At 58.2% G+C, this 11,079-nt stretch overlaps 1 protein-coding gene and 1 long non-coding RNA gene across 5 annotated transcripts; both read right to left on the bottom strand.

Moving 5' to 3' along the window:
* Positions 1-24: 24 nt before the first annotated feature.
* On the bottom strand, positions 25-2,313 carry LOC134521472 (2'-5'-oligoadenylate synthase 1-like). Its single transcript, XM_063347981.1, has 6 exons — positions 2,013-2,313; positions 1,544-1,838; positions 1,277-1,464; positions 950-1,191; positions 730-862; positions 25-638 (listed from the first exon to the last, which is right to left on the bottom strand). Exons 1-6 carry the CDS (start codon positions 2,196-2,198, stop codon positions 144-146), a joined length of 1,539 nt encoding a protein of 512 aa, XP_063204051.1. The 5' UTR covers positions 2,199-2,313; the 3' UTR covers positions 25-143.
* A 3,843-nt stretch (positions 2,314-6,156) lies between these two features.
* Positions 6,157-10,541, bottom strand: LOC134521443 (uncharacterized). Of its 4 annotated transcripts, XR_010072763.1 has the most exons (6): positions 10,380-10,541; positions 9,621-9,679; positions 8,344-8,560; positions 7,626-7,885; positions 7,247-7,296; positions 6,157-6,987 (listed from the first exon to the last, which is right to left on the bottom strand). It is a non-coding gene; the product is annotated as an uncharacterized LOC134521443 (long non-coding RNA). The 4 variants fall into 4 exon arrangements; XR_010072762.1 differs by lacking the exon at positions 7,626-7,885; XR_010072761.1 differs by having other exon boundaries at positions 6,157-7,296.
* Positions 10,542-11,079: the final 538 nt, after the last annotated feature.

An 11,079-nucleotide genomic window follows, 5' to 3' on the forward strand; every position in this document is an offset into this window, starting at 1 on the left:
TGGCACCATCCACAACCCATCGAACAGCACAAGGATCTACTAAAGCTTTTATTTCCAGCACACATGGCTTCGGGGTACAGTAGCATCTGCTGGTGCCAGGGGGGTGATGCTCAGGAGGGCAAGCAGGCAGGGAACTGGGGGTGTCAGGGACCTGTGCCCCCCCGGAGCCGCAGGAGCATGAAGATGGTGCTCATGGGCTGGATGTTGTAGTGTGCCAGCGTGTGCCGGTCCTCCAGAGGCCTGGACTCATACGTCAGGTACAGCTGGTCGGGGTGAGGCCCATTCCGCCTGTGGATCTGCTCCTTTAGCTGCCGGACAGTGTCGGTGGGACACACCGTGTAGGTGGTGCTCCGGTTCTTGTCGTCCTTCACTAAGACCTCCATCGTCTGGGGCTCAGTCTGCAGCAGCAACAGCGTGGTGCTGTAGAAGATGCCGTAGGTGGCCAAGGTATTGCCATTCTGCAGGATGAGGCTGCTCATTCCCGACTCCTGCTGCGCCAGGCGCTGCATGTACCAGGGGATGCCCCACTTCTGATTGATCATCTCCTTCAGCTCATTGATGGTGGTGCCCGGGCTGACGGTCTTTGTCAGGCTGGTGCCCGACAGCTGCTTCACCTCAATCGTCACGGGCTTGGCCGGCTGTGGGGACAGGAGAATGGGTGGGCAAAGTGGGCAGGGGTGAGGGCTCTAGGGAGGGGTCCGCGATGCCTGCAGGCGCCGGCAGCCTTACCTGCACGGCCCAAGGCTTGGCAGTGCTGACACAGGGCAGCAAACGGTCACGGGCAGCTTCCTGTGCCACCAGGTCCCATCTATTGCCTTGTCCCAGGATCCCTGTGGGGTCGGCGGGGTCCAGGATGATGGGGCTGTGAACACAGAGGGTGGGCGCTGCCATCAGCCCCGGGCAGTGCCACGGGGCGGGTGGCATGGGTCCCACCGGGCACGGTCCTCACCAGGGTTGGCGCAGCAGGCTCTTCACATGGGCGCCGATCTCTCTGTGCTGGAGCAAGTAGTACGCCTCCCAGTAGATGCAGATCTCCTGGGGTCGGCAGAGCAGCTCCAGCACCGTACGGAAGCCCTCAGCCATTTTGAAGGATTCATTGGAGCCTGTGCCCTGCTCCCAGGCGTAGATGGTCAGCAGCTCCAGAGCATACTTGGGAGGCAGGTCCTTGGTGTGGTACTGTGGCTTCACCCTCTGGGGAGAAGATGAGGATGGGGGTGAGAGCTGGCTGGGGGGGGTGCCCGGTGGGTGCCAGGGAAGGCAGGTGGCAGCCCCTCACCTCCTTGTACCAGTGCTTGACCAGGCGCAGGAGGCTTTTCAGCTTGGCAGGATAACGCTTCACAAACTTCTTCTGCAGCTCAGTGAAGCAGGGGGAGAACTCCCCGGCGCTGCCTTTGGCTCTCAGAAGCTCCACGTAGGCTGCCTCGTACAAGCTCGGGTTCAGCCAGTCGTCCCGTCTTACCTGTCCTGTGGGGCGAGAAGGAGGGTGAGAGCCATCCCAGCACTGAGGCCACAGCCCAGCCCCATGCCAGCCCACAGCCCTTACCCAAGGCGTCGTAGGCAGGCAGGATGTCCACGTCGGTGGACTCCGAGTTCACCTTGGAGCGGAGGGTGAGGCTGATGGAGCGCGGCATATTGCCGGGACCCTTGTACCGGGGCTCAGTGATGTACACGGTGAACATCAGGCTCTGCCTGCAGTCATCCAGCCTCCTCTTGATCAAATCCAGGATACCCGTTCTATTCTGCTTCTGCTGCTGGTAGCTGGAGAAGCAGCTGAGGAAGAGCACCACATCGGCATCGGAGTTGTTCCGCAGGGCTGTGCCCTTGCCTGATGAGCCGCCCTGTGGAGAGATGCCCTGCCCACTCAGCACGGCTGCCCCTCAGCGCGGGAACCGCCTGCCACCATTCCTGGGGCTGCCAGGGGAAACCGAGGCAGGGCATGAGCTGGAGCAGCAGGACAGAGGGAAGGGTGGCAGCAGGGGTGCTGGCTGGTCCCTGAGCCGGCCAGTGCTCACCTTGACGGTCTTGTTGACATGGATGTTGGTCTCCTTCAGGAAGCAGTCCTTCTTCAGGAATTCACAGATTTGATTCGTTGTCCACTTCACCTGGTCGCTGAATTCTGTGCTGGGCTGCAGGACATCCATGATCCAGGCGTCCAGCCTCTCGGCGGTCACCGTCAGCAGCCCGTTCGTGTCTTCCATCCTGCTAGGTGTGGGAGCGTGGCCGCTCGCTCGGCTCTCTCCTGGCTTGCTGCCTCCCCTCTGCCCACTCCTCCCTGCCTGCAGCGCGCTCTCTGCCCGCTCCCGCCTGCAGCGGCTTTTAAACCTTCCAGGGACTCCGATGGCGATGATGTCACCACAACTCCGATGGCGTCACCACCGGGAAGTTAAGGTGGCCACTGCCTCCCGGTTTCGCTTTTCCCCGTCCCCTGCTCCCGTCTCCTCGGGGGTCCCCCAAGTGCCCCGGTGCCACATCCGCAGGGGCTGGGAGGGGACAGGAGGGGCTGCACGGCACCGCCATCACCCCGGCAGCCGGCTGAGGGGCAGCAGCAACAGTGGCAGCACAGGCAGCTGCCTGCAGGCTGGGTCTGGGGTGCTGCAGGACCTCGTAGCTCGGGGTGTCTGCAGTGGCACAGGGTCTGCCCTGGGTGCCCAGCTGGCCGCAGGCAGTGTCTCACCACCGGGACCCCGCACCAGGCCCTGCCCGGGGCCGGGAGTGCCCTGCCTGCCCCTGCGCCTGCCTGTGCCCACACCAGGGGCTCAAGGGTCTGGCCTGGGGGACACAGCCAGCACTGGGACCTGGCTGGTGCTGGTGGCACAGTGTCACCACAGGCAATGGGATGTGGCCGGTGCCAGTGCCATCAGAGGCCCTGGTATCACCACTGACTATGGGATGTGGCTGGTGCCACTGGAGGCCCTGGGGTCACCCCAGGCAATGGGACATGGCCAGCGCTGGTGTCACCAGACGCCCTGGTATCACTATAGGCAATGAGATGCAGCTGGTGCTAGTGCCACTGGGGGACTTGGTGTCACCCCGGCAGCGGTACGTGGCTGGTGCCAGCATCCCCGGGGGTCCCGGTGTCACCCCTGGCAGCGGTACGTGGCTGGTGCCAGCATCCCCGGGGGTCCCGGTGTCACCCCTGGCAGCGGTACGTGGCTGGTGCCAGCATCCCCGGGGGTCCCGGTGTCACCCCTGGCAGCGGTACGTGGCTGGTGCCAGCATCCCCGGGGGTCCCGGCGCCCCCCCGGCCGTACGGGCAGGACGCTGCTGCCCGCGCCACCTTAAGCGCCGGCTGCGGCAGGGCCGGGAAACGGGAGTTTCTGTTTATTTTTGCCGTTTCGGTTTCTGACTCCGCCGGCTGGAAACGAAAGTGCAAAGTCGAGTCGGCCGCGGCTCTGCCCTCCCGCTCCCCGCCAGCCCCACTTCCCCCGCGAACGCCTCCTCGGGGCGGCGTCTGGGTCCGGGGCGAGCCCGCGGCTGTAAGGAAGGGCTGGGAGCCCAGGCTCCGGCACAGAGACGATTTCAGATCGAGCTGGGTGTCTCCGAGGAGAGACACCCCGCCCCCCCGGTTGTTTTCCTGTGCCTTTTAAGGCCTCACAACGTGTTGACGTGTCTGTCCAGGCGATGTGCATGGACTGTTTGCCCCATCGATTTGTTTAATAGCCGCTTTTTCTCTGTGACGTCTGGAATAGCATTTCGAATTTTGTCTACTCACGCAGTTTCATCTTCCTCCTGTCTTACCTGCACTTGGGTCTCATCCGTCTTCTGTTGACTTCAGATAGAATGGTTTCTCTCTTTCTTTGAAGGTTCTTTCCCTCAGTTACAGGCTCGGTCCAGTTTATCTCTTTGTGCAAGACTCCGAGTATTTCCCCTTTTCGACTAAGTAAAGGTTGAACTAAAGTCCAGTTGCGGTTTGCAGCCCAAAGCTTCCACACTCCGGTCACTCATGCCAAGCAAAATCACTCAAGTTTGAATTCAACCTAATTTTAAGCGATCCCACAATTAATTCTAATATCCTATAAGTAGCCTAATTTAATTCCCAACGTGAGGGTACGGGCAGGGGGAGAGATGGGCAGGGACAGGGATAGAGCCGGGGCAGGGATACGGGCAGGGGCAGCCATATGGCTGGGGCAGGGACATGGGCAGGAGCAGGGATGGCAGTCCCCTTAGTGTTGGGTGACAACAGGGCAGGCAGCGGGGCAGGAATACAGGCAGGGGCAAGGATGTGGGCAGGGGCAGGAGCAGGGATACAGGCAGGGATATGGGCAATTATGGGAAGGGACAGGGGTAGAAATAGGGACAGGAGCAGGTATTGGGGCAGGGATGGGGATACAGGCAGGGGTGGGGACAAGGACAGAGGCAGAGATACAGGCAGGGCCAGGAGCAGGGAAAAGTACAGGGATATGTGCAGGTGTGCAGACGGGGCAGGGACAGGTGGAGGGACAGGGATACGGGAAAGGACAGGACCGGCAGCAGGGACAGGGTACAGGCAGGGCCGGGGCTGTGGGCAGGGACTGGTGTCACAAACATTTCACACCTGTCCCCGGACGCCCAAGGAGCGAGGCCAGGCTGCCAAGGTGAGAACAAGAGTCACTCTTTATTTGCACCCATGGGATGTCCCAGCCGAATGGGGGCACCCCAAACATGGTGTCACACATGGCTCTCACACCTCCTGAGCGCTGGGGTACGGCATGGTTTGGACAATCCCTACTTACTCCCCTCCCCCCGCCACACACACACACACACACGCCCCTACTTTGCAAAGCCACTGGGATTCTATGGTGGTGTCACCCTTTCCTCGTCCAGGTGTCTCTGGAGTCCATCTTGCTACAGGTGTACGAAAGCTGGAGATGGACTTTTTACAAGGGTATGTGGTGATAGGACAAGGGGTAATGGCTTCACACTGGAAGAGGGGAGATTTAGACTAGATGTAAGGCAAGAAATTTTTCACTGTGAGGGTGGTGAAAGGTTCCCCAGAGAAGCTGTGGCTGCCCCACCCCTGGAGGGGTTCAAGGCCAGGTTGGACGGGGCTTGGAGCAACCTGGTCTGGTGGGAGGTGCCCCTGCCCAGGGCGGGTGGTTGGAACTGGATGATCTTTAAGGTCCCTTCCAACCCAAACCATTCTGTGGTTCCATGATTCTATTTATCTGTGAGGACAGGTCACAGGAGGATCTTAGGGGGGTGTTGGAGGAGCCGGGGTGCTCCTTATCTTGGGAGTCCAGGGGTGGCCTTCACCCTTCAGGATGGGGCTGTCCTCCTCCTCTCCCTCCTCCTCCTCGCAGGGAGCTGCCATCCTGCAGCCGTGCCTGCTGAACCGTAACTATGCAGCATACAATGTAAATATGTATATCTTAAGAAAGTCCATACGGTTTCAATACTATATAAAGACTAATTGGTACAATAGTTAGGAAATGAGATTTTCCTCACCAGACGCAGGCAGGGGCAGGGATAGCGATGTGCCGAGGGTGGAAATAGGGACAGGACAGGGACAGGGACAAAGGAAGGTGCAGGGACAAGGCAGGAGCAGGGTCAGGGACAGCAACAGACACACAGGCAGGGGCAGGGATATGGCCAGGGACAGGGATCAGGCAGGGGCAGGAGCAGAAGGGATATGGGCAGGCATGTGGGCAGGGATAGTGATGGGCCAGGGGTGGAAAGAGAGGCAGGACAGGGATGGGAGGGGGACGGGGGGCCCAGGACTGCGCCCCACCCACCTGCAGGGACAATGGCGCATCCGCCGCCGCCACTGCTGCTGCTCCGGCACAAACACCTGGAAAATAAAAAGTGTCCCCCCCGCCCCCTTCACTGGGTGCCTGGAGTCTCCCTGCACCCAGCGCGGCATCGGGGGAACACCCTGGGGACCCCCCCACCCCGGGCACAGGGGGCTGTCGCGTTAAGGGTCAAAACGGTTTTGGCAGACAATAAAGCCCCTTGCGTTCTAACGCTCCCCACCCAGGCGGGAGGCCAGGCGCGGCTGGGTTTGAATTCCGAGGGATGCCCAATGCCCCACGGTCACTCCAGTCGCGTTTAATACATTCAACTGTAACGAGTCGGATACGCTAACAGGGGGCGGCACCTTCAGTCTAGTCGTGCTCGTGAACTAGCAACGGCCACTCTCTTTGGCCGCGTTCAATGGGAAACCGAAACGACCGGCTACTTAAACAGTGGGGTTTATTTAAGCAACAGATATATAGGTTCTTATGGGTTGCCCGTGATAAATACACTGTCTGCAAAGCACGTGCAAATAAAAGTCTTGTTAATTACACAAAACGTGTGACAAACTTCTAAACAATACAGCCTGGCTACAAATATAGGGAAAAGACTCCCTAGAGAGATTTCTAAGTTTCCCGAGGAAGCATCGGTATAGTCCGAGTCTTACCCAAAGGTGTCCCTATGGGGGGCAAGAAAGGCTCATCCCGTCGACTGGTCCTGGAAGTCAACGGCAGTCGGTGATGGAGTCCTCCTTGATTTGTTCACGATGGTGTCTTCTCTCATATCCCCCCTTTCTTGGGCTATTTTTGTACTATTTTTAACCTTCAAGGTGGAGTTTGAGTGACTCCAGTCATAAATACCTTTATTATGACTGGTGTAAAATTCTCTCGCCTCACATTTAAAGGTAGAGTTTACAAAAAATTCAGGGCACAGACTCCAGGAGGAGCGGTCGCACCTTGGAGGCGGGTAGCCTTCAGGATGGAGGTGCGTTTTGGTATTGTAATGACATCATAATGAGCAAAGTTTGCGCAAAGGACAGCATTTCATCAAAATTCGACAGACTGTTGGCTCAGGGTAGTAATTATGCAGCTTATCAGTTCCATAGGACTGATATCAGTTCCATAAGCTCCATCCCGTTCCCACATCTGCTGGATTTTCACAGGGCGAGACCGTGGACTCTCCATTCCACTTCGCCCCCCGTGTTGCTTTGCAAGCAATATCGTACAGGGAATCGCAGACTCTTCGCATCCCAGCTGCGGCTGTGTTCTACCCTAGAAGCTTTTTGATTTTATACCTTACCTTAATGTGCGAACAATTGTGTGTTTTTGATCATTTTAGCAATTACTCCACAGGGGCTCACACCAAGGGCGTTCCCCACAGCCCTGGGTTCAAAGCGGGGGGGGCTTCACCCAGCCAGGATTGGGGGAGGGTCCAGGGGGGACCCAGGGAGCAGCACCCAGCCCCCCCCAGGAGGGGAGGGGGGGGAAAAGACCACCCCCACCCCCCCCCAAAATGGATTCTGGGTATCCTGACCCACCTCTCCCCACGCTCCAGGACTCAGCTCTGTCACAGCAGCTGCTCCAGGGCCTGGGGCGCATGGAAGAGAAAGGGATGAGAGAACACAATTCCCTCCCCCCCAGCACCCCTCCTCAGGAAGGGCACAGCCCCCCAGCACAGCCTGGGGTGGGGGGAGCCATACCTCCCCCCCCGTCTCACCCCACTCCATTGCTGCCTCCTCCAGCAGAGCCCCCCACACCAACCTTCCAGCCCGGAATAAAGACACAGCACAGGGTGGGGACACCCAGGACCCCCCCACAACCCCAGGACAAAGCCAACACCCCCCCCACCCTTCCAGGACAGCACTGGGGGGCCCAATTGTGCCAGCCCCACCCCCGGGGGAGGGGTGTGTGTCACACCTTGTGTGTCCCTCCTGGCACCCTCCGGGGGGGGTCATTCCTTGTGTCCCAGCACCCCGGCACCCTCTGGGGGGGGCTGACAGTCTCTGTGTCCCACCCAGCCCCACGGGTGAGGGGGGCCGGGGGGGCCTGTCCTGGGAGCGGCGTCGGGCGGCAGAGGGGCAGGGTGGGACGTCGGACGACGACAACCACGACAGTGACGTGAACAACGACGACGACCACGACATGAAGGATGAATGCCGACGATGGCGGCAACGACGCTGACGATGATGATGCAAACAACGGCGGCGATGACATTTAGGGAATTTATATTATCTGTTTATCTGCTCAGACTTAGACATTAACACTTATGATACAGAATATCTATTTAGACTGTCTGCTTACACATTTATTTTGACACTAATATCTTTTTATAAATACATTTTTTAAAGTATTTTTATATTCTAGGATCTTTTATATAACACAGAAGCACAGAATCATAGAATCCTTAGGGAGAGGTTTTTATTTTGCACTTATTTTACATACATAAATTAATATTATTTCTCAGTATATAAATATTTCTCATATATAAATGAGAGAGTGATGTCTATTTCAACACCTCATGCCCATAGTTACAGGTTTTCACATTTTTTAATGCATCCCAAGAATTTTCAGACGTTCTGGGGCTGTGACCCACCTCTTTTGGGGACACCCACATAACCCCACATCCCCCACTCACCTGCTCCTCCGCTGCCTCATTGCTCCCCCGGTGATGTTGGGGTGCCCCAAATGACATCATCAGCTCCCCAGACACACGCCCCTTTTTATTCATCCCAAAAAAAGGACCAAAATGCCCAGACCCAGGGCTGGCCCCTTCCCCTCAGGGGGCTCCACCACCAGCTGCAAACCTGGGCTGGGGATCTCTCAAGCAGCACGAGACACCTACAACGAGGCACCTGGAAAACAAAAATCCCCAATTATAGCTCAGCATCTTAAAAAATAGCCCAGAAGAGAGCAGAGGAATTCCATCAGACTGAGGGATGGGACAGCAGCTGAGCTACAGGAGCATTCTGAGGAAACAGCTCAGCTCAAAATACAGCACAGCCTTCAAAAGCCAGAGCCATTCGAACTCTCAAAGTCAGGATTAAGTCTAATTGCTACAACTTTGAACATGCTCTTAGCATAACAGTAAACTGTCTCACTGGTGTTGCAAAATGCCTTGTCCCTTCCCTCTTCCTTTTGCATGTGTTCGGTTTATATATACCCAATAAAAATACTTACACTATAAAAGTATTTGACTTTCCTCTGGCACTAATTTCACTTGCACAGCTGCGAATTAATACCATGACACTATCACTCTCCAAAATACACAGTTATAACTTGACTGCAGGTTTTCCTGGGTGTTACCCAAGGAGGAGGGACATCTGGCCAGGGGCACTGCCCGAGAGAGATGCTACTGGGCTGCTGGGGAAACGCGCCACTGAAAGCCAGACAGAAATAAAGTACCTCAGAGCACTCTGTCGAAATATTGGGGAAAACCTGGTAACATTCAGTCGCCTCTCTTTTTAAACCTTCAGAACAAACAACTGCCTAAATATGCCTCATACATTGTATGCTACAGCTATTTGGCAGTTGCACTTTAAACAATGCAAGTCAGTGGGTAATTATACAATGTTACCTTTTTTTTTAAGTTTAATTTTGCATAGAAAAATCAGCGATATAAGAGATCCCCCAAATGGTTTTACTTTTGAAGAGAAGAGAAGAGACCTTAAAGAAGGTAACAGGCAGCTCTTAATTTATCTGAGGTGAAAGTTCGCTCTTTAACCCCAAAGGAAACCATTCCTATATACCAAGGCACCAACCCAGGCAGGAGGCACTCTCTGTGAACTGCAGTTCCTCATCAGCTGTCCAGAAAAGCAAAGTTGCCTTTTCTGCAGGTTTGACGCGGACTATCTGCAGCATCCCCAAACTCACCAATGTGTCTCCCCGCTCCCCCAGCCACACGCGTGCAATTACCTGAGCCGCAAGTGGAATCAGCTGTGCAGGATTCTCTTGCCGTAACACAGAAGGTGACCCTGGGAAAAGAGGAGGCAAGAAATGAGCCTGTTTGTCACACCCAGCCAACGCAGCCGAGCTGGGGGATTCCCACCCTACCTCTGCCCTTGGGAGTGGGGCCGCGATGGACCCACCACACAGAGAGAGGCACCTGGCACGGATTTTATCTCTAACCCTGTTCCTGAGCCCAAAGCCACACAACTCCCCCTCTTTCTGAGCCCCAAAACCGGCCACACGAGCCTGGTTGCCAGCCCCGGGTGCAGAAGACCTGGTCTCCGTGTCGGGCCCCAAACTGGCGCCCCCTCTCTGCTTCCCGACCCCCTCTGCAGCCCCGCTGGGCGACGTCGAGGGGCGGGGGGAGCGCAGCCGCCCCACGGCCCGGCATCCCCAGTGTCCCCCGCCGGCAGTTTTGGAGAGCGTTGGGGATCTGCCGAGAATCTGGCCCCGCGTCTCTGCGGGGCGGCCGCAGCTCGGCCCGGCCGACGCTCTATTACTGCCGTCCCAGGTTTAATTGCTCCAGCACCACCAGCAGCGCACCCCAACCCCTCCAGGCCAAAGGGACCCTGCGGGAAGTCCGGCCCAGCCAGCCCCCTCCGACGCTACAATGCCCCAGTGAGACACCCCTCCGTACGCCCGGGCCCCCTCAGGGATCTCTCAGGCCCCCCGTGCCCCCCTCAGGCCCCCCCGTCTCGCCTCGGGACTCCGCCGCCCCCCGCTCACCTTGACGCGGTCCAGATACCTCACGACGTGCTCGCGGCAGCCCCGGGGACCCGGTCCCGCGGATCCGGCCCGGCCGAGGACCCGCCCGCCTGGTCCCGTTTTCCCTCCAGGCCGCCCCACGCCCGCTTCCACCCGTCCGCCATTTTCCCCCGGCCCCGTCCGCTTCCGGAGCGGCCCGGCCCGCCGCCGACGGCCCGCCCACGGCGCGCGCCCATTGGCCATGGGTCACTCCGCTCACAGGCAGCTCAGCTCCATTGGCCTTTCGCCGCAGTCAATCATCACTGCGCCCCGCCCTGGCGAGGCAATCCGACCAATCGAAGCACGGCGAGACGATCCGACCAACTGAAGCGCGGCGAGGTGACCCGATCAATGGGAGCGCGGCACCTGCGCTGTGATTGGCCCATTCTCCCGCGCATGCGTCCCAGAGCGGTTGCCATGGTGAGGACGCTCTGGCGGGGGCCGAGACCGTTGCCATGGCGACAGGGCCCTGCGGGGCGGGGGAGGACGGGCGGGGGCGAGGAGGGAGATTCACCAGAACACGGCTTTTTCTTCTTAAAAACTATAGAGATTTGTTTGCGAAAGCACAAAATAAGCCTGGCGCGCTGCCCGGCCCCCCAGCAGCGCTCCCCTGGGATCCGGAGCTTCGAGAGCAGACGGGGCTCCCACAGCTCGGGGGCAGCGTCCGCTGAGGCTGCGTGTG

Source organism: Chroicocephalus ridibundus, chromosome 10 (genome assembly GCF_963924245.1).
Source record: "Chroicocephalus ridibundus chromosome 10, bChrRid1.1, whole genome shotgun sequence".
Lineage (NCBI taxonomy): Eukaryota > Metazoa > Chordata > Aves > Charadriiformes > Laridae > Chroicocephalus > Chroicocephalus ridibundus.

Excerpts from the sequence above, each read along its gene's own strand:
- LOC134521472 (XM_063347981.1), bottom strand. The coding sequence starts at position 2,198 with ATGGAAGACACGAACGGGCTGCTGACGGTGACCGCCGAGAGGCTGGAC. Across the intron at positions 863-949 it reads AGCCTGCTGCGCCAACCCTG|CCCCATCATCCTGGACCCCG; the intron begins GTGAGGACCGTG and ends CTGTGTTCACAG. Across the intron at positions 639-729 it reads CCAAGCCTTGGGCCGTGCAG|CCGGCCAAGCCCGTGACGAT; the intron begins GTAAGGCTGCCG and ends CTGTCCCCACAG.